This window comes from Oncorhynchus kisutch, linkage group LG13 (assembly GCF_002021735.2).
Source record: "Oncorhynchus kisutch isolate 150728-3 linkage group LG13, Okis_V2, whole genome shotgun sequence".
NCBI lineage: Eukaryota > Metazoa > Chordata > Actinopteri > Salmoniformes > Salmonidae > Oncorhynchus > Oncorhynchus kisutch.
Window position 1 is genome coordinate 60,301,471 of NC_034186.2, and position 23,439 is coordinate 60,324,909.

Genomic DNA, 23,439 nt, shown 5'->3' on the forward strand with positions numbered 1-23,439 from the left:
ATGTGGAATAGAGTTCCATGTAGTCATGGCTCTATAGTACTGTGCGCCTCCCATAGTCTGTTCTGGACTTGGCGACTGTGAAGAGACCTCTGGTTGCATGTCTTGTGGGGAATGCATGGGTGTCCGAGCTGTGTGCCATTAGTTCCCAGTTTTCTTGAACGCACTGATATCCGAAGTCGGAGATTTCCGAGATCCGAGTCCCCAGTTGTTCTGAACGCAGCATCAGCATACCTGGAAGGCTTGAGACCGAAGACGTCACCCAAGAGGCGATGAGTAGGATCAATGGAGGCAAATCATGAATAACAACAAAATAGACCAATCACAGGAAAGCCAGTGACCGGTATCTGTCGTCGATTGGGTAAAGGGCGGGGCTAGAAACTCGATGTTACGTCGCTCGGAAATGGCAAATTACAAGTGGTAGGGAAGAGGAGTCGAAAGTTTGTGAAAGGTAGTTTGTTGTCTTTTAAAATTTCACAGTCAAATATGAGACCTATAGTCGAATAATATATTAGAGACGTTGATATAGTGATAATTTACCTTTTTGACCTAGTTGTTCGTTCTACCGAAGCGGTCGGTTGCGAGATAAATGGTCAAGAAGTTTTGTCGAATTGAACAGAGAAACCACCACGGGTTTGAACATTTCACATTCCATAGGTAGAAACGTTGAAGAAATGACGAATAGAGAAGACGAATATGACTATCTTTTCAAAGGTGAGTGTGTTTACGATACTTTACTAGGACATTGCCATGTCGTGAGTGTAGTCATTTCGACCTAGAGTCGGTTCAGCGCCACACCGATTTCAATATAATACATTTATTTTGTCGCCGCTTCCGCCCTGTCAAAAGTAATCGGACTGTGTTGCTGCAACTACGTAACGAGCGCTGCCAAAATCAATTCTCAATGACATAAGGTAATGCGTAGCAGTTACAGTAACAACTTCACTCGGAATTTCTGTAACTATTGTTTCAATTCAGTAGAAATATGGATACAACTGTGTAGTAGGCTAGTTGATTGCAACAGCACTCACTGCACACAGACATTTAATAAGCACCATGTAGCTATCCCGAGTGACATCTGTTTAGTCATCTTGTGGTGGGCCTATGACGCAATCATCAGGAGAGGAAGTATTGGTCAACAGGAGTCATATAGCCCACTGATTATGGCAGGATGACACCTCAAAATATATTTACTCAAACCGATTGCCCTAAGGTGACCAGTGACCACATGGTTTAGCCTTTAAGCACTATTCTGTTTGTAGGGATTCCATTGACCTGGTGTCGTGATGGGTCACTCTGGGTATAGAGAAAGCGGTCATCTCCATGATCTGTTTACATCTGAATGAAGTGGAGTAAAGATGACCTTGGCCAAATGATACCTAATTCATCTAACCGATAGCATAGAGTGAAAGCTTATTGTCCCCTTCTCAACATGACTTGTCTGGTCCTTGGGTTCTATGTTGTCTAGTCGTACCTTTCCCAGACTTTTCTGTGCACATGCACTGTAGCCTATTGTTTGGCCTACATTTGTAAGAATACAGCAACAATTGGTATTTTACAATGATAGTGGATACTTACTGCTCCCCTGTACTTACTTACACTAACTACTTTCATTGTGGGTTGTTTCTGTCCTGGACAAGGGAAATAAAGAGCACAGTGTCCTTTGTTTGTTTGGGGTTCTACATTTGAACATGCGTTGTCAAACTGGAAAGACCTGCATGATTCAAGTGAGTGTGTGTGTGTGTCCCTATACAAAAGGGCTCTGACAGTAGGGAAGATGAGCGTAACTTCACTTTCAGATAAAATACCTTGGTGCTGGCCAAATAGCACAATTATCTGAATTCAGTGCTACACAGCTAGAATGCACTGCCCCATAGAGCCTAAAGTGAGGACTGTCAGTAGGCCACATAACCAGTAGGTTCCTCCCCCTCCAGTTTCCTGCATTTAGTTTCTTTCTTTACTGCACCCTCACTGTTTAGGCATGAGTCAGTCAGGTGAGTGGTTGAATCACTGCTTCCGACAAGGAGCCTGTAGATGTTGCACAGCAAGTTGACCAGCTTTCTTGTTTAAGTGACTGAGTGCTTATTTAAACAGAGTGCTCTCTTTACAGATAATGAAATGCTTTCTTGTTGATTTGACTTCTAGATAAGATAGACCTACTTAAAATAACTTCCTTATACTGTATTGGGAAATAGAATTTAGATATATCTTTTTTTGTACCCTGTTACTCCCTCATTTTGTGGTATCCAATTGGTAGTTAGTCTTGTCTCATCGCTGCAACTCCAGTTACGGACTCGGGAGAGGCGAAGGTTGAGAGCCGTACATCCTCCGAAACACAACCCAACCAAGCCGCACTGCTTCTTGACACAATACCCACTTAACCTGGAAGCCAGCCGCACCACTGTGTTGGAAGAAACACTGTGCACCTGGTTACCGTGTCAGCGTGCACGGCTCCCGGCCTGCCACAGGAGTTGCTAGTGCATGATGAAACAAGGACTTCACTGCCGGCCAAACCCTCCCCTAACCCGGACAACTCTGGGCCAATTGTGCGACGCCCCATGGGTCTCCCGGTCTTGGCTGGCTGCGATAGAGCCTGGACTCAAACCTAGAATCTATAGTGGCACTGCGATGCTGTGCCACTCTGGAGGCCAGAATTGAGATTTTTAAGGAATAGGGACTAGACTGTATAGGCCTAAGCTATGTGATGATGGCATCCAATAATGAAACAATGGTTGTAGCTTTAGAACTCTGAAATGCAGCCTACACAATACCGTAGCCTAAATTGGTGATCTTATGTTTCTGGTGACAAGTACACTAAAAGTTGCATAATGCTTTTGTTCGTTCCTCAGCCACCGTATTATCACGGTTACCAGATAGGCTAGTCTAATGGAATTGTAGTTCAGAGTCCTTCTTGCAGCTGACAAGGATATTCTTGGAACTACAAAGTCACAGTTCTCATGTTACTAACTTATATGGAGAGTTGCCGATGAATTGCCTGTGGAACAAGTTAACTTTTGTTAGGTTCTCCTAGCTTGAGTCAGTCGGCGCAATTGTCAATTGGTAGGCAGGTTTCTACCTGTGTCTGCTGCACCACTGTAGTATTTTCATGTGATGAGCTTTGCCTACATTCTGTGGGAGATGTGTCAATAAGGCCTCGTCAACACACAACCAGTTCCTATTTCCTAATAACAAGGTGGTGAGCTTATGAGTTTAGGATTTTCCTCCTGACTCACCTGGATTTCAGTTCTTGTAAAATCCTCTTTCCCAACACACCCCCGTTTATGTTTGGAAATGAATGGGTGTCAAAATGGGAACATGTGCCAAATGTTTCATTGCTCCATAAGGGCAGGGTTCAGAGGTGGTGCTGCTAAGTGAATAGTCTGAACTTCACAAGGCATCACCTTCTTGGTCAATTAAATCAATCTTTGGTCATTCAAGACAATACTTAGCCTAGGCGCTCCCTCACAAAGTTTGAAACTTCATGTCATGGGTCTTTTGTCTATAGCAAAAACAAGCCAGATGGCCTGTGTTTTGCACAAATATTGTTTATTGAACTACAGTCAAGTACAGTCAGGCCCTCTCAGTAGACCGTTAATCACTAACAGAGCAGCAGACACATGGCACAATGCAATTAGACCCAATCAGGAGCTGTCATCTCCCATGATTGTCTTTGTCAGACCTGTTTTACCCCCACTGAGTGTTCCTATTCTGACATCGTAGGAAACAAGTTGTCAACACCTGTACAGTGTGTAACATATTGTATCGTTATTCTGGTGGTGTCTGTCTGACTCATGCCCTCGCTCCTCTCTCTGTGCTCCAGTGGTGCTGATTGGGGACTCTGGAGTGGGGAAGAGTAATCTGCTGTCCCGCTTCACCCGTAACGAGTTCAACCTGGAGAGCAAGAGCACCATTGGGGTGGAGTTTGCCACTCGCAGCATCCATGTGGAGGGCAAGACCGTCAAGGCCCAGATCTGGGACACAGCAGGACAGGAGCGCTACAGAGCCATCACCTCCGCGTGAGTATTAACACAGCTTGCACGCATAGAGATTTTTGTTTTGTGTCTGTCTGCCAGGTATCTTTTGACATATTTGCAACATTTAGACAAGCAGCCCAATTCTGATCTTTAGTTAACTAATTGGTCATTTGACCAATCCTGTAGATCTTTTCACAAATGAGCTCTGAAAGATCTGATGGGATTGGTCAAATGACTGACTAATAGAAAAAATATCAGACTTGGGTTTCCTGTGTAAACCCAGCCATTGTGGATGTTTGTGCGTACAGAACATTCCAGCCTACTTCTGATAATTTACTAATGTTCTCATCTTGTTGACAACTTTGAGTCCTTTGCTTATGATGTATGCAATAGCATTTCATGTAGGGAACGTCAAACTAAATCTACCACTCCATTGACTCAGCCAATGCTCAGCTGCTCCCAGTAACACTTAGTTCTTCTCCTGTCCCCTGGGTAGGTACTACCGTGGGGCAGTGGGGGCTCTGCTGGTGTACGACATCGCCAAGCACCTGACGTATGAAAACGCTGAACGCTGGCTGAAGGAGCTGCAGGACCACGCTGACAGCAACATCGTCATCATGCTGGTGGGCAACAAGAGTGACCTGCGCCACCTCAGGGCCGTGCCCACGGACGAGGCCAAGGCCTTGGCAGGTACCCTTACATCAACTGGTTTTTATAGCTACTTGATCTGTTTGTGTTGATTCTACTACAGCATTACAAGCCAAGGGGACAGTACAGGAGTTGTTTCTCCCTCAATAATTTTTACTTTTTTATTTGCGATAGCAGTGGATATAAAGCGATGTGGCAAGTTGAACAACATAATACAATTTTTTTGATAAGTATTACCATAATATTGCTTTCCCTATTGGAACAAGGGCATTTCAAACACATTTAAATAATCTGGGCCTGGGGAAAGTGATGTACCTGATCCTCTCAGTGGACAAGGGAATGCCCTCCACTCTCTGTCACTGTCTACTTCCCACTTAGGGCTGCTCTTTGATGTGGAGACAACAGAGCTCCTATCAGGCTGCCTCTGTCAGTGATTAACAGCTGTTTCTGGTTCTGAATGCACATCCCCAGCAATTGAAAAAAAGCCAGTTGAGTTGGCTCCATTATGACTTGTGATTTTAGCTACTCTACACACTCCAATGTGACATTTCCAGCTTATCACACTTATCATTTGTAGCTCTGCATAATGGTTCAAGTGTTTACTTATGACCTTGAGTCTTATTTCATGCATGGAATACACTTTGACTTGTAAATTGCTCTTGATAAGAGTGGCTATATATGAATGAATGGAATTGTTCTAGAAGACGTCATTGTGTAGAGTAAACAAGCATGCCATGTGATACCACAGGCTCTCGTTCAATTTCTGTTATTGATTTGTCACCAGGGTTGGCTCATGCAGCACGACTACGAAGGGTCATCGACATCATGTCATGTTTATCAGTTAGCCTATTCTGTGGTGGCTGTTGAAAATAGCCTCATTGGTGACGTATAATGGCTGGATGGCTGTTTTTATGAAGTGCCTAGTACGGACAATGAATAATACCAGAGGTATTTTTTTTTTTATTTTTATTTTTTTTAAATATATATATATATTTTAAAAAATTCTCCACTTTCCACAGAGAAGCATGGACTGTCTTTCCTGGAGACCTCAGCGTTAGACTCCTCTAATGTGGAGCTGGCTTTCCAGACCATTCTCACAGGTTAGTGTACACTGCCTACCATATACACTAGAACTGCTTGTGAATTTAACAAGGGGCGGTTCCATCGTTACGGAATTACACTGCTACTCCGATTTTTCACTTTAAAATGGTTGCCAAACAAAAACCATTGATTACATTTTTTTACAGTAAATTATTGGAACAACTGCAGAATTATGGTAAAATCTCCCTCAGTTTTATTCTGTTACCAAACTTTGTATCTACACAGTTCTTCCTGTAAATGTGTTTTTGTAACATTTTCGATGGAAATTGTTACATTTATTTTTTATGTATAGGGTTCTATGGTTTGTTCAACTTTGAAATCAATGGTCTTTGTTTGGTATACATTTTAAAGTGAAATTGCCCCAAAGCAGCCCTGTAGTCACCCTGTAGTGCACACAGAATCATGCCATCTTGTGAAAGAGCTGGCCTACTCTAACACTTAAAAGGCTTAAAGAGTCACTTGTCCACGTAAAGGCCCCCCCTTCACACATCATCTTATATTAACGGCCATACCAAACGTTCCTTTAGTGTATATATACTTATTTATTTGTACTCAGAGCATTGTAATCCATTTGTTCAGCGGTGACTCATCTTCCACCAATAGATGGCAGCAAAATCCAGGTTATTACGAGGCCTCTACTGTAAGATTACTCTGCAGTAAATTGAACAGTACCTGACATTTTTATTAAGGTCAAAAGCATCTGTAATTGGCATGCTCAAAGGACACTCAGACAATCACAGTTTGTGTGATCCTCAATCAGATCTGATGTTTGTCAGGAAACCACTAAAGCATTTATTTTGGGTCTGGTTGCAATATGTATATTGGAATGCAAATATGAGCTTTCCAGATGTCTCATCGTTTTAGGAAGACACAATTTAGTCCCTCATACCCAGAACAACTCACATTAAGTACTTCTACAAGAGCAACTTACTGACGTATTAGCCACACCTTAGAAAGGCCCTTGTTAATGCGTGGCCGCTATAAAATAGAAAATGAGCAACGGCCAACTCAAAAACCCAAGAGTGTCTGAGGAACAAGCCTCTCACTGAGGCCTTCAAATCAGTTGATAAATGGCTGTCGGCATGCTCCCTGCTATTTGTGTTCTGCTTTCCCCCTCCACATACAATTCCCACTGCCTGCATTTGTACAATTAGTCATTCTACTCTTCAACAAATTTTTCATTCATAGAAACTTGAGCTAATGATGGTTCTAATTAGCTAATTTAAGAGAGGAGAACAGAGTGCATAGCAGTGCTCAAACACAGCCATGTAGGAATTGAACTAGAGACTCCCTGACCTGTGAAGCATGCTGACTGTAGCTAGTCATTGAAATACCAGATCAAGGGTTAGTTTAGGTCATCTTGTCTGCTTGTTTTCAAGCTCTTGCTAATTTAGAGGCGGGGAAGTGACTTGGGGATTCACCATCAGTCAGTGGCATGTATGAGTCAGTCTGAAGTTAGTTTTGCGTGCCAGACTCGAGTAATCCTAGGGAAGGTGCAGAGTTCAGTCCCTAGGAGCCACAGGGTGCTGCTGGTTTCTATGACAACTTGTCTCCATTTTATGTTTGTTTTGGTATTTATTTACACAACCCTGGAAAGTGAAATGCTGTTAGGTCCCCATTGCATTACCATCTTGTTGTGAGTTTTGTATCCACTGTAGTGTTTGACGAAACACGCTCCTTTCTCATCACCTAACAACCCAACAGCGACTGTGTTCTCACTTGTCTCTGTCTGTCTCCTGCAGCCATCTACAACATCGTGTCCCAGAGGCAAATGACGGGCCGCAGCGACACCGACTTCTCGCCCAACTCCAATGTGGTGCCGATCACTGTGCAGCCCACGCAGAACGCTGCCAAGTCGAGTGCCTGCTGCCAGAACAACTGAGGCCTCACCACCGCCAGGGAGAGTCAGGGACAGACAGGTAGACGGGGAGGGAGGACTGGGAGATGAAGAGAAACCTAGAGACAAGGATACAGGCAGACAGAAACAAGGGGAGAGATACGGGGGGGGGGGGGGCAACCAAGTGTTTCTGTAGCCTCTTTGCATTGTTTCTTCTGTGAAGTCTGTCCCCATTTAATTCAATAAGCTTTATGGTTATGCCTTGACTTGATCAGTTTTAAATATGAAAGAGGACATGATTTGAATTAATTTACATGAATTGAGAAATTGAGCGTGTTAGGGCATGGTCCGCCATATCTTTACACAGTTTTTGTCTCACTCATTGTGAACTGATTTCCCCCCCCCCCCCCCCCCCCCCCCATTGTCAGCTCAATTTAATAAGCCTGTGAACACACCCAATTCAATAGCAAAAGGGCAATAAGATTCGGCAGCGAAGACCTGACTTCACTGCGAAGACCCCCCCCCCCCCCCACTATATTGAGGTCTTCTTTGACCAAAGGGTTTGTGCTAACATGCAACACTGGGTGGGTTTGATCTGAAGCTGCTTACTATATATGAAGGGTGTCCTATCTTTTTGTTCTTGATTTCACTGGTAATCAAATCCTTTTATGATGGAGTTATTAAATGTAACTACCCTTGGCTAATGGGGAAACGAGGAGTTATGCCATCTCATCCCAAATGTACCTGGTCGAATGTCAGGCCAATCTAAACTGCACAAAATGGGGGTCCGTGGAGAACTTTTCATGTCCATTTTATCAGTGCACTTCGACTTCCCTTTTGTCTTTACACAGAATAAAGTTTGCTCTTCTGATGAAACCCATTACAAAGTACTTTGTGCGCAGCAATTTCTCACATCGGCCTTTCTTCTTTGCTAACAAACCAGTCTTGCCCCTTTACTGCCGTGAACCATCCTTTTTTTTCTGGTTTAACTGAATTGTCATTTTCCCTGTGGCTGTGGAGATATGGGAGGGTGATGAGGGGATATTGGTTGTAGTGGTGCTGGTCATATACCATGGTCTCAGTGGAGCCCTCCCTGCTCTCCTGGATGGACGGACAGCTCATGTTGCAAGAGATGGGTAGTAAGGACACTCAGCCTTGCCCGCTGCTGGGTCTCTGATGTACACAAGACGGCTTGTTTTACTGTAAATTAACTCCATTGTAAACTGGAACAGTATCATGCCTTCTGGGATATCCCATAAGAGTATCCCAGGTCTCTTTGTATGGTTTTATTTAATCTTTTCTGGGTGAGTAGTTCTGTCATGTTGGTAAGAGTAAGCACTACGGAGGATGCTAGCCCTTATAGATCTGATAGATTGGCAAAAGAGGGGAGGTGTGGGGAAAGTTTCAGGGTGCCATTACCACAGCCAAAAGGTCAAGTGTGAACAGTCATTATCCTGCTGAGTTTTTTTTTTCGCCCTTGTGACATTCCCAATAGTAAATTGGGTAGTAAAGGTTAGGTTTTTAAAAATGTTAATTCTCATGTGTATATTTAGATTGCATATGTATAAATAAATGTAATTTCTTAAGTCTTGCTCCTTATTTTATGCCTTATGTGCCTACTTTTCATTGAAAAATGGCATACTGTGGAGTTACTGTATGGTAATTGTTTGCCATTTCACAACTGCAACTTTTTTAAATACTCATGAGACAAAGCAGAGCATCCATCGGAAATGATTTCATTTTTGTTTTATTAGAAACATTTACAATACATCTTGAATCTTTGAAAAAAAAAACAGAAACCAAAACTAATATGGCGCAGATACAATAATAAAATATCAAATTATTCACAAAAACATGTGCTAAGAAATAAACCTGCAATATCACATGCCTCTTGCGGGCATGACACACTGTAACAGTTCAAAGAAGACTTTATTTTATCAAAGTGACGGCCAGCCACATGGCAAACCCCCTCTCACTGATCACAGAGAAACCAGAAACTAAAGCCAGGAGATGCTGACCCAAAACTAATGCACTAAGACCACTATAAGACCGGTATGAAACACTTCTACGGTGCCGGGAGAATCTGAAGAAACACTACCAAAGACTGTCAGACTGCGGTGGCCCCTTCAGAAGAAGAGGACGACGTGAAGGTCATTTCAGTCCCCCTGCTTCAGTCAGTTGTGGCGGAAAATACCGTCCTGACATGTTGAATTGTACGACAAATATTCACTTTTAACTACGTAGTTTTGAGATTAAATACATTTTTAGGTTCATCCATATGTGAAGGAATGACAATCAAGCTTTCCTTCCCTTTTTATAGAACTGGGATGAGAAAATGAAAAGGGTAAAATACTGACCGTGTCACATGGGGACAGAAACGGCCTCTCTTTGCTTCACCTGAAACACATGTCCTTTTCTGTTTTCTGAAGGGGCGCCAACTATGAAAATCTACAAGGAACAACCAGCCCCAGACCCCTTGTGTTAAAACCAAACACAAAGGATCTGTGGTGTTTATCCAGTCTAGGTGACCATACAAGATACATGCAAACTAGTACGGATATGAATGTGTGTGTGTGTGGCTGGTTACCATAGATCTACTACACAGTGTGCCTATGTGCTAAACTATTGATCACTCAGCTCAGTTCTCAGCCTGTCGTGTTCACAAAGAAACTTGAGCCCAATTTTCAGGTAATCATTCATTAAGGCTTTGATGATGTCCTCTCTTGCCTTTCCAATCACAAAGGGTCCCAAGTAGTAGACATATGAATGTGTTTATCTGAATGTGTTTAACATGTGCCCCTGTGGGACATCTGAATCACTCGTTCTCAGCATTGCAATCACAACTGAAGCTGTGTTAGCATAAAAAGTTAGAGATTAATAAAAGCAAGTTAAGACTCCAGAGGAAATGTGTAATGGGGCCAGTCAGTATGGGGTTAGTCAAAGGGGAAAAGGTAAGCAGGCAGCATAGAGAGAGTGCTGATGCAAGAAATACATGTGTAATTGAGGCACAATATTGATGCTCAGTGACTAAAATACCTCCAAATCCTAAAAATATTATATTATTTTCTGTCATAATTCCACTGTGAATGCACTGATGTTCTTTTAAATAGTGCATATCGGAAGTTAAAATATAAGCTATGGGGAACCCACATCAGCTTATATTTCATTTACAATGAAATACAGTGTGGAGGTGAGTCCATAACTTTCATAAATAAAACGTATTTTATTTTTTTAACCGTTAGTAGAAACCAACTTTCCTGTGTTTAGAAATATATTAACTTCTTGTATTTTTAATTAAAAAACAAATTTCTTGAGGTTACTCATAAATATGTTTTCTTCATTTTAAGATTTTCATAAATAACATCCTGAAACTGACTTATTCCCCGTCTTTCTATGAAATAATAACCCATGTTAGCAAAATAGATTTAAGAAACTGTAATAATATTCATTTTTAAAGTTGCTTTCTATAAATGTATGTGGAAGAACTCTATAGACTGCGGTGAAACCTTCTCACAAATTCTTTCCAGCTCACTTTAAAATGTATAAACCAAAAGGTAAAAAGAGTGCAATGGTCATTTGTTTTACATTCAAATGCATTACTTGCTCATCTTGTGATTATGATAGGTCAGAATAATTGCTTAAGTGCATCAATTTAAAGGATTTCCTATCACTCCTTGAAAGGGGTGCTATTATTGTTATACATAATGCATAAAGAGTTGTACATTTGTTAAAGAGAAGGAAACTGTTCATAGTTTTTACGGTTACTTTAATAATATTATAAAGAACACTAACAATTGAAAAAAAGTTAATGAAATAGACATCCCACCAAGAGTTCTCATCGCCATCTAAAGGAAGTGGAGTACTTCATATACTGGGTGACTGGGTGCATATATCAAGCTATACCTCATCTTATAAGACAGTCATTATTTGAATTTCTATATCAATTACACCTCAAGGTAAATATATGGAATTAAATATATGTCCATCTTAATTTCTTTAAAGCTTGATGAAATATGTTAATGCCATGGGATCTTGATTTTACTCTTATGTACTGTACTAAACTTCAGCTATCATACTTCAACATGGAGAATAAAGTTAACTAGAAACAATATTAAATTAAAACCGCAGTATTATTTTTGAACTCTAACAAAGGTACTGCAGGGTATTTGTGTAATCTTAACAACTTTCTTATGCATTATTCAACTATTGTTCAGTCTGGGGTCTTTGAGACAAATCTAGCCCTTCAGCTGAAATTCAACATGAATTTGAACAGAATTGTAAACAAAGACAAATCTCTAACCCTTATTTTTCTCATTATGTGTCCCTGCCCCATACTGAAGAAACATAAACTTCCTAAGACAAGTCTAGCGTTTTCATATTAAGAGCTGTGACGAAGCAAAACTTATTGACATCATTATTCATAAATCTAAGTTGGCAATAATACCAATATAAATACAACTTAAGAGGGTGATGCATTAGGACTGGTGTCTTTGGGCAGTGATTGGGCAGTTGATCACTGAAGCTACTGTAGCATAAAAAAAGGACCAAACTGAAACAGGATGTCTTTATTGAGACAAGCTCCATTTCACAGATATTGACTGAAGCTTGTATGCTGTATGACTTTTGACAAAACTATCACTAGCGGGTTATTAAAAACAAAAGCTGATTAATATTGTATTGACCTCAGCCACCTTCATCAATAAATCCAAACTATGATAAGGTCGAAATGTGTTAACATTCGTAGAATTGTAAGCTTACGATTAGCAATATAATTTCTATAGATGTCCTCGAACCTCTTCCAAGGTTTTGTTCTTTGGCTACCATTTGACCTTTTATTTTAAATCAGCTAAATGCTGGATAATGACTACTTATAACAGACAGCATAAAGAAATAATTAAATTGTGCCATCAAATCAGCTACATATGTTTTGGAACCAATCTAAAAACTGAAATATATTCTCATGATATGCTTATGGTAACTATAAACGTTTCCCCCTAAACATGAATAAATACAGAGTAATACATGTTAAATAAATGCTACTTTCCCAAGTGATGAAAATGTTTGGCTCAATGCATTGGGCATCAGTATAAGTTCATATGGAAGAGGTCTTAGATAGATCCTATGGAAATAATCCAACCTTCTGTCTTGCCATTGTGTCTACTTTAGTGTGTGATTTAAGTTGTTATGACTTCCTGCTTTCGACAGACAGGAAATGCCTCAATTGTTCATGTTATGTTCCTGAAAAGCATTGTATGTTTACACTGAAAAGCTTACTTGTACAATGCAATTGGTTTCTTCCAAATAATAGGTATTGTGATCTCAAAATTCCACAACTCTTCAGGTTGCACTGGTGTTGGCACACCCTGTATTTGAGGTATACTTGCAATGTGCAGTCTTATTAATATTCAATGTTAAAAAGACGGGATTAAGCAGTCAAAAATTACTAAAAGCAAGACGTAGGAAAGCAACAAAAACATGCTATTGTGCCTGAAACTGTTACTAATTAATTACATTTCTCATCCTACATTGGCATAAATCCATATGCATTTTTAGAAGATATTAACCAAAAATGGAATAATATTCAAATGAATCAAGGTTGCGTTATGGATGGTGCTGAATTCTATGAATTTACTAAACTGGCTCTTTTGTTTACTGTTGCAGTATTGACATTATTGCTTTTCATCCTAATGTACATAAAACCTGATTCATCCAAAAGGATCTAGGAATATTTTAGAACACATGTCTTCACATATTTGAGAGAATGTATTGGTATATGTCAGTGGAAACATCAATACAGCCCTGTATTCATCATTACAGTATGTGGTATTGTGGTATTCTTATCTATATATTTGACTTGATGAAATGCTTAAGTTTATTAGATCCATACATATAAGTAGCCTATCAATATACTTCTTTATGTTTAAGGATGAGGGGACATTATATATATATATATATATATATAAATCAAAGTGATCTTAAAAGTCCATAAACAAACAAATTCAAAATGATATTTTCACCTTGTAAAAATAATCAAAATCCCACTTATATAGCAGGCATTTGACTGGATGTAAATTACTGATATATATATATATATATACACAGATGTGCAGAATCCTTTCTCATAAAGCACAATGCAAATTTCTCCCACAGCCTCTAAAACAGTGAGACTCTCTAAAAAGCCCTCTACATTAAACCAGTGCAAACTCAACCAAGTCATCAGTACTGACTGAATGGATGAGAGGTCTCCCATAATACCACTACTACAAGGAATAACAATAATTATATTATAAAAACATGATAGGGAAACCTTATGTGCATGTCTTTCAAAATCTATAAAGAAATATTCACCATCAGTGGTCGGTTTGGTATTAATTATATGTGTTTTCTTATAATAACGTGCTTTACTCTATATTTTAATGTAAAGGGTTTAAGAGCCTAATTTCCCAATTCCATTTAATCCCACCCAACCCGGTTGATTCACATTCTTTTCTGACAAATAGTTACGTGAATGTTTTTTTAAGGGGCAATACTATTGAAGGCCTACTGTATGTCACTAAACTTTCATGCCAAAGTGAAAGCAATATTTATCTTTTAATAGAAAATATTCAGGCTTAAAACAAAATAAAAAATAATAGAAAATACTATATTCAGTTAACAGCGTTATACTGCCTTGAAATTGTCATTGACAGTTCAGACCAAACCACTGTGCAGTTCTCCCCATTAATAAATAGTCAATTAATTTCTAAATATGTAATAGAATTTAGATGCTCTGAAAGTACAGTTCTATTTCTTCACAGTCCATGGACAACAGGAGTGGTCTGCTGACAATACAATGGGGGAAAGGGGGGCTCTGTTGCTGCCTAGACTAGGGACAACAGTCTATTGTAACTATTCATTATATTTTGATGGACAAAAGTTGAGCAAAAGAGTTCTCCTGAAAAAACAACTTAATAGAGCGATCTGATGCAGTGTTAGTGGGAGACCAGCTGAATCACCAGCATATCCTTGTTCACCTGCCACCACCAGCAAACATGAGGCAGCAGCCTTCTAACTACCCCTCTCACAAAGACTAGATCTGCAGGTTCTCTTTTCTTTGAGAGCAGCCTTCTCTCTCTCTCCACCACAAAAAGCCCCCCTCTTATCATCCAACGGCTCTAATCCCCCCTCCCTCCCTCTGAAATCCCCAGGCTGGGGCTAAGGCAGAGGCAAAGGGTGTGTAATTTGATTCAGCATGAGTGGTGGCTAAATGGGGCGTTTCCTCCGCTTTCCTGTCAATTACAATCGTCTGATTTCATTCTGAAGGCCCAGTGCTAGCCTGCCATTGGCTAAGCCTGTGTGTCTGTGGTGAGTGGGCAGCTGCAGGATGTCCCATACAGACAGGAGATAAAGGGGGGGGGGGCTCTCTATGGAAACTTCGATCTGCACTCACTCTGTCACAAAGGCCTCCATCCAAATTGGGGGGGGGCGATGAACTCCAAGTGATCAGACTCCTCGTACTCTTAAATGATATATGTCTGCATGTGTTCATACCCTTATCTTATTGAGAACACATGGAGACATCTAGTTCAGTGGGGCATTTCAAAGAATTGGATCTGTGTGTCCGAATTGTACACTAGGTAATTACTGAATCTACTGACACTGTAGATATCCTTTCTTTCTCCAAAGTCCCCTCACTCTCATTTCAGAGCTGGCAGCCTGTTCAGTTGGTCTCTTTCTTTCATATGCTGCTTTTTTCCTGAGTGTTGGGACAAAGGAGGCCCCTCTCCCCAGTAGGGATAGCTCAGAGCAGCAGAGAAGGAAAGAGGGAGGGGGATATGGAAGGAGGGGTCCCATTTGCCCAGCTGCACCCAGACTGGACCTTCTGTGCCTGTGACAGAGGGGTGGGGCGGTCAGCAGCCCACGCCGGGACTCTGTCTCACCCCCCCCATTCAGCACCAGGGTCGCCACATGGTCCGCACCTGGACCGGCCAATTTGCCTAATTATCAATGAGTCTCTCCGGGCCGTGTCCGAGCACTCCGGGCCCACGCCACCGCTGGGCCCAGACAATACGCCCCACTCAGGGAGGCAATGCATTCTGGGTCAGCTGCAGTCATTACTACCTTCAACAGCCAACGATCGAACAGTAAGCGGGGGGGGGGGGTAGGCCACTCCCAAAGAAAATAGAAAAAGAGGGGGCTATTCAACACCTGCTTCTGCACAGCTCTGATAATTAGAGGCCTCTGAGCTAAAATACAAAGCTGCTGGACGGGGGTGGCGAGGGAGCTCTGTGGATGGTGGTACTGTATTCTAGGAGCTTTTTGCCCATTTAGGCACACTCTATTACCAATTCAGAGAACAGCTCAGTGTTTTCCTCAGCTTCTGTCCACTCTAATGGCTGACGCTCTAACTGCGCAAACCTCAGAGAGATGCCTGTCAAAAGTGGCTCTCGTTTTTGTCCTACATCATTCAGATAACAGCTAAATTACCACGTAAGACAATAAAGTGGGTATAAGTTGGCTTTGAAACTAGTCCGTCGGGGAGACGGATCTCCCAAATTAGCCAACTGGACGAATTCCAAGGCTTTTGACCTCACAAATGAAATCAGTGCTTAACACCGGCGAAAGAAACATGCTTTTCAAGTGCCACGAGGAACAGGCATCGCTGAAACTTTTCACCAAACTGCAGTGATATTTCAGCAATACAATGTGTAGCATTCATTCATTCACCTCTTTGTGAAAAAGGAAATCTGTAAGACATATCTGCATAAAGAAAGGCGTTTGTCTGCTATTCTGTCCCATATTGTTACCATTCTAACAGGTGTTTAGGGAGGACTACCAGGTATAACAACGAGCTTGTAAAGGGACACAAATGTCAGAAAGATGACAATGATGGAATAGTCTGTCCTTCGATTGGAACACATTTTGACTTTCAATGACAATATCAAAGCTTGTTCCATTTTTTCGAGCCACATTGAGGGATTTGCCTTTTCATCAGCTACGTCATTTTTCTGGATGATTGACAATCATTAATCTGACTATCCGAAACTAAGACGATTATAAGGTGCAATGAAAGATTCAATCTTTTTCCTTCTGTTTGATTTTGACTTCCCATATCATTCAGGTACAGATAAGATACCAGGGAGTTAAACTAAACCTCAATGATCACCTCCTTCCTTTTCTCCATATAAAACCACTTCATGGTAAAATAAATCTGAATCGTAAAATGTTCACGTTCCTACTACTCCGCCCATACTGTGATTCGTGAATGAAAAACAGCAGCAGTAAAAAAAACTGAAAAAATGCTAGGTACTATACTTTTCTTATAAACAAAACTTTTATAAAATATATATGTATATATATAAAAGAAAAAATTCAAAATATTTCTTATACTTTTTAGTAAAGCAAGCAGTGCCTTCTAAAATATCTGCTTGTTTTTTTAAAACATTTTCTGAGAAAAGAAAATTATAATAATAATAATAATAATAGTAAATAATTGTAGAACAAACACTGTGATAAAACGAATGTTAAAAACTGACGTGGTGTTTTTTAGGAGAATATTCGGATAGCCTGAGAGACCAGGGTGTGGCACACCGGGCACTCTGGATGGTTGAGCTCACAGATGCGGATGGCACACTCCATGCAGAAGAGGTTGTGGCCACAGGGCACCAGGGCGGCCGTCACTTTGCTCTCGAAGCAGGTCATGCAGTCCCGGAGGATGGCTGGTGGCGAGTCTGGTACAGGGAGGCGTCCAGGGAACCCTGCGCCCGAGGTTGGCTCGCTGTGGGCACGGCGGGCCTGGGCATGAGGAGAGCCAGACAGAATAGTGATGCTGGTGCCCGAGGAGTTGCCGTTGTTCCCTCCACAGGGGTCAGGAAGGCCTGGAGAGAGTCTGGTCAGGGGCAGGGGCAGGCCTCCAAAGCTCTTGGAGCGCTGCTGGGCATAGAAGGCCACCTGTTTTGGGTAGTCTGGGTCTCCCCAACTCTGGGTGCCCTCTGAGCCAAAGTAGGAACAGGGCTTCTCTCCAGGGCTGTTGAAGTTGCCCTTGCTGTAGATTACGCCACCTCCTTCTCCTCCAACCATGGCATCTGAGAAGTTCTGGCGGAAGCTGCTGGTCAACGGCTTGCGCTGGCCCCCCTGCAGACCCCACACCTGCTGCAGGCGGCTCTCCAGACCCCCGGAGCCTACTGGGCTGCCGCCATCCGGCCCCAAGCAGTCATTCTCGTTGTTGTGGTCATGCAGACCTCCCGTTCGGAATGCAATGTGCGCCTCGATCTCCTCACGGGCCCTCTCGGCGTTGCTAGGTGATCCTGTGATCTCGAAGACGGGGTCACGGTCTCGGCTAGGGGTGACGATGTAGGTGCAGGTTTGCTGTTGGATGCGTTTGATGGTGGAACCCTTGGGCCCCACCACCAGCCCCACCACGCGGTAGGGCACCCTCACCTGGATGGTGGTTTGGCCCGGCAGGGGCGCAGGCGGGGAACCGCTGAAGGACACACCCAGCTTGTTGCGGGAAGCTCGGAGCATGGAGAAGTGCTCGGCGGCAGAGATGATCTCGCGCCGGGCCAGGGCCACATCCTCCTTTCGGCCCGTGATGAGAAACACAGGCTCCTCGCCCCTCACGGGGGTCTTGATGTAGGTGTTGGTCTTGGCCCGCAAGGCTTTGATCTTGCAACCTGCAGAAACAAAAGACAACGTTTTTAAAAAGCCAAGGACACAATTTTTATGCAATTTTCTGATACACTCATCAAAGATGAGGAATTTGGAATAGCTAAGATTGTTTCTACTACATGGTAATGCAAAGCAATTTTTTATGTTTTTTTCTTCTTCTATGGAAACAAAGACAGAATTTATAGTTGACCTTTGACATACCTTTTTAAAAGATGGCAAATGTTGGTCTAAAATGCTCACAACTTCAGAGTTTTTAGACAGTCCAGCAATGTTCACTAGTCATTATCCCCTTTACAACATTTTACATCATTACACTTTTTTCCCCCATTTCTGCCAAGATTATCATTACTAAGTTACATGTTTTCACATGGCATCAAGTCTCAATCTGCTGTACAATCTGAAATAATTGAAGAGACTGTTGACCTCAAAATAGAACACCCCATTATTTGATTTCCTATATCTAACATTGCTAAACAGATGAGTTATTGTACCCATTTCCAAAGGACATCAGAACTATTCTGTGCTAAGGCTACAGTTATGGATGCATTCAACAGTGTTGCCACGAACAACCTGCCCCCCTCTTTGAACTGACAAGTCTGGTACCTCCGGTCCACACATACATCATTTTTGGGTCATCTATTGCAGTGCATATGTTCTGATTTTGATCAGTGTGTAAAAGCTGACAATATTAAGTGCTTTTAGCGAGAGTCTAGATTTGAGAGAGTACAGGCTATATCATGTCAAATTACCTTCGGCTCTAATACTGAGACGAGGTAATAATACAAGAGGGGAATAAAAAATGAGTAATTGTAGAGTAGGGTGGTTAAGAGCTCTTGAGGTCAAGAGGGATATGGTAAACACAGCCGTACACTGTATATTACACCAAACAGGAAACGGCATGCAACGCCCCACTACGGCAGCCTGTGGTGACATATACGCAGGTGTGCAGCTACCGTTCTCATTCTGAAATGCAAGTTTATGTTCCACCCCTAAGAATCCCTGAGTGTCTCCCCTTAGCAGTGACTTTAAGAGGCTTATGTATGTCCGTGGTCTGGTAACAATAACTAGCAATTTATTCAATGGTCAGGTCTCAGCTCGTCTTTCTGAGTAGCACTACAAATCACAGCACACCATTACATCAGTAGCCTAAACACGCTTTACTTTACTTTCTTTATTAAAATGATGTTTTACCAGGGACAGTACACATTAATCAACATTACTATAAAAGTGCCCATTTTAGCCAGCCTGCTTATTTTCAACTGCAGTCCCTGGGCAGGGACTTTAGCAGTGTGGATCAAATGTCTGAACACCTCTAACCGAGGGAGGTGTGCTTCCCTAATGCTACTAAATAGCCCCACTTACTAGGGCACTAACTTCAGAAGCCTGGATGGCACTGACTGAGTGACTCAGTGAGGCTCTGAGGGCTGAAGAGTTCAAACTACATTTATTATTTATTTATTGAGGACGATGGCGGTCGTGATATTAGTTGGGGTTCAAGCATGATGGTGTTAGATGGAACACTCAGGCTTTATAATATGTATGATAGTTATTTAACATATATGTATGACAGTTATAACTCATGCAATAACCACAATGTTATTATATTAAACCATGTGTTAACTTAGGATAGATGTAAGGTTTTGTGATCCTTTGTAGCAGGAAGGTGAATATTTAAGTTGAGACCAATAGGCGACTTAAAACTATGAACAGAGGAGACAAAGAAAAGGACTCCACTGGAACCTTTACAATGATCATTCTAGATCATTCCACAACTGTATGTCATGTCTTTTATTTGGAGAGCATGCTTTCCAGTACTGTGTGCATTGTTAGTGGCGCATGCACAGCAAACCCACCCTTGACCTAAAGTCGTAATAATTACAGCCCTAGACGACACAAAAAGCATCCCCCGGAATCATTTCAAATGACTTTGACAAAGGAGAAAATGATAACATTCGCCTCTCCAGGACGGGACATTGACTTGCCAGATTCACCAGGCAGTAGTCGACCCTGGGAAGGAGGGCATTGAATGTGAACTAACTAACGAGGCCCTGAATCAAAAGAGCTCATCCCCAATCCCCCAAATCAGTACTTCTCAGTCAACACAAAGCCCTCTGCTGCACTTGTGCTCACTGGATCCACCCTCCGGCTGTCTTCAGTTACCCTATTAAAACACTTCAGAGTAACGAACAGGAGACGCACAGGAAGATGAGGGCACTTAACGGCACAACAAAAACCAGATCCCCACATCTGTGGAAAAAATAGAGTTGAAGCAAATGGTCTCTGCTGCCTTGGACCCACTTGACATTGTGGGGACCTGTGGATTTGTGTAACCCCAAAAACATGAATTAGGATCCACTGGCTGAATTGGTTTCCCTTACCCCCCCCCCCCCCCCCCCCCATTAGGTGAGGGAGTCCTTGGTTTGGGTGTGACTCCCTTTTAATGCCCAGTGCCTCTGACCCACCAACAATCGACCCATCCATTTATCCCTGCTTGTTTAACCAACCCCTCTGTATCGTTTGGACTCATCACAACAGAGCCAGTCAACAATAGGTGCAGTCAAACAAAAACAACCATGTAGCACAAAGCAATAAGTTGCTGGTTCTGAGAGTTGTACAGGTTACAAGCAATCTGGAGAATCAATATATTACAGTCTGATAAATAGGCAATTTGAGTTGATCACAATAACAATATGGGCAATAGGTTTTAAAAAGGCAACATATTTTGTTATTATTTGTTCTTATTTTATATCAGAAAATATAAGAACCACACAACATTCAACTGGACACGTTGGTCCAACTTCTGGCTGAGTCACGCTTCGATTCCTATGATCATCCCAAGTGTCTACTGGTAACACTGCCTAATAAGGTACCCCTCCCCTCACTTTCACACCTTTGTTTGACAGCTGCTGTCATTCAAGTTCATGTCGAGGTCTTCGACAATTACTCAATACACAGATAAATCCATCTTAAATCTGGGAATTCACTTTTAAACTGCTCAAGAAAAGAGAATATAAAGAAACACACTTGCCATTGTCTAATTGTGTCACTGGGGCAGTCAGCAACAAAAACAATTAACATAATTTGAATTTACGAAACCGAAAACAACAGCTTGAAAACATCAATCGTCACTCAAATACAAGCTCTATTCGCAATAAAGAGAGTAAATCATTTGTAAACATTTCAGGGCGAACGAGATTCCTCCGTTACCAGCAGCACGTTGCGTTTTTTTTAACAGTCTCGCGCGTTCAGACGACAAAGGAAGCAAGTGCTATCCCTGCCTGAAGTGTGCGTCTGTGAGCTGACATTGATGGCTGGATGTAGAATAATGCGCCCATGAGGTAACGGTTACAGTCCTGCTTTGTGTCTCTCCACGTTTGAAATTCACTAGACAGACAATAGAACTGAGCCTAGTTGCAACAATGTTGCAGTTTCTGCCACTGTGTGTTAACTTGAAACAGATTTGTTACCATGGCCAAAGAGTGGTAAGGAAGCCTGTGTAGAAGAATACAACAAAAAATAACACCACTCCCTTTTCTATATCAATAACACCAGCTAACGTAACAGTTATAGAGCGTTATCAAAACACCCTACAAACTACAGGGAGACACATTAAGCTCAGAACTGCAACATAACTTTCAATAGGAACATTTGGTTGGAATCTTTACCTTGTCTCCCCACTATTTCGGCCACATGTTCTGAGCTGGGCACGGGGACGCATTCTGTTATGTTGCAGCCTCGTCCTTTCGTCTCACTTGAAGAACCCTCGTACAGGACACATAACTTGTTCTTCCCTTGCAAAAGCCCTGTGTCACCAATACCTACGCCAATATTATTGGTATGGTTGTGATGGTTATTGTTATTGTTACTCCGATCCTGTACTCCCGTTCCAGGAGCCCCACCACCGTCCTCGCCTTCACCAAGCCCCAGTAGAGACAGCTGGCCCAGCGCGACCCTCAGGGCACGGGAGTCGTCTTCTTCCTCGTCGGGTGGCACTAGGAGACCTTCGCTTCCGTACCCGGAGCCGGCTAGATCCCCGCCGTAGCCCCCATTTTTCTCCATGATCCCTGCTAGAACCAGCAGGCTAGGCATGGCTAACAAAAGAGTGTGAGACAAAGACAGGGGAAAGAGACTGGAGAAACAGCACCCGTGCCGCCTCCCCGCCCCCTCCTCCTTCCAATTCTGCCTCTGCGCTAGTCCCTCCCATAGACCTGCCCCTCTCTCTGTCTGCTATAGGCCTACTTGCAATACAGTATTCTCTCAGCTCTAGGCAAACGGGACACAAGGCCGTCTGAACGGAGAGGGGCTAGGCGATGCATCACTCCACCCCGTCTGGTACACAGTCCCCTCCTTGCTGAGACAAAACGCACCGCCCTCCCGTTATACCATTCCGTCTCAGGTTCCCAAGCCTGTGGCATCTTAAAAACCAACCCCCGCGTTTTTCCTCACGTATGGAAAAAAATATAAAAAATATTCCCTCCACCTTTCCTTTGTCCATATCAGCCATGCGTTAGATCCAAGCAACGCTACTCATTCCCCATCCCTGCAATGCAAGACAGCAACGGTATTTTTACTGTAGGCTACTTGTACAAGGATGCATGGGCTATAGTTTAATAATTCCCCCTCAATAAAATGTCAAAAGTGGATGCATTTAGGATTGTTTCCCGATTCAAGTTACTATTTGGGCACCATAGCGTACTGTTTTTGTATATTGCCAATGTTGTATTATCTATGGTGGGACGTAGTAGCCTACTGAGGGATAGATGGACTTTGGATGGAGTTTATTTGTGAAACCTTAACGACTTCGTTCAATGTATTGGGGAGGATTTGCGTTATTCTGTCTATCGAGAATGAAGGAGTTAAGTGACATATTTCGGGGTTCCGCCCACCCCACTCGTCGTGGGTTGCGGCAGGTCACCGCGTTGTTGTCTCGGGCGCCGTTGCGCATGGGGGCTGTAACGTAGGAGGAGGGGGTGAGGAGGAGAGGAGAAAGGGAGTTGTCAGACAGGCGTTGCAGACCCTGTGCAGCAGGGATCTTTAAAAAAAATGTCCTTACATATTTCCCGTAAGCAGAGCTCTTGCTTGCATCATTTCTTGCCTGGCGCGAACAAAGAACCGCGTTTGCCTCGCGAAATCTACATACCAAAATGTCCTCTAGAGAAGCCACGCCTGGCGGCATGGTTGTATAATAACACAAAGACACATGTGCTTAGTAGTAATAATAATAATACAAATAAT

The 23,439-nt window shown here is 42.4% G+C and overlaps 2 protein-coding genes across 2 annotated transcripts; one reads left to right on the plus strand and one right to left on the minus strand.

Moving 5' to 3' along the window:
- The first annotated feature begins 386 nt into the window (after positions 1–386).
- Positions 387–9,143, plus strand: LOC109902036 (ras-related protein Rab-11A). Its single transcript, XM_020498090.2, has 6 exons — positions 387–448; positions 655–711; positions 3,818–4,013; positions 4,468–4,661; positions 5,639–5,719; positions 7,463–9,143. Exons 2-6 carry the CDS (start codon positions 672–674, stop codon positions 7,600–7,602), a joined length of 651 nt encoding a protein of 216 aa, XP_020353679.1. The 5' UTR covers positions 387–448; positions 655–671; the 3' UTR covers positions 7,603–9,143.
- Positions 9,144–9,396: 253 nt separating this feature from the next.
- LOC109903671 (RNA-binding protein MEX3A-like) lies at positions 9,397–22,645 on the minus strand. Its single transcript, XM_031786768.1, has 2 exons — positions 21,870–22,645; positions 9,397–18,209 (listed from the first exon to the last, which is right to left on the minus strand). Exons 1-2 carry the CDS (start codon positions 22,291–22,293, stop codon positions 17,083–17,085), a joined length of 1,551 nt encoding a protein of 516 aa, XP_031642628.1. The 5' UTR covers positions 22,294–22,645; the 3' UTR covers positions 9,397–17,082.
- Positions 22,646–23,439: the final 794 nt, after the last annotated feature.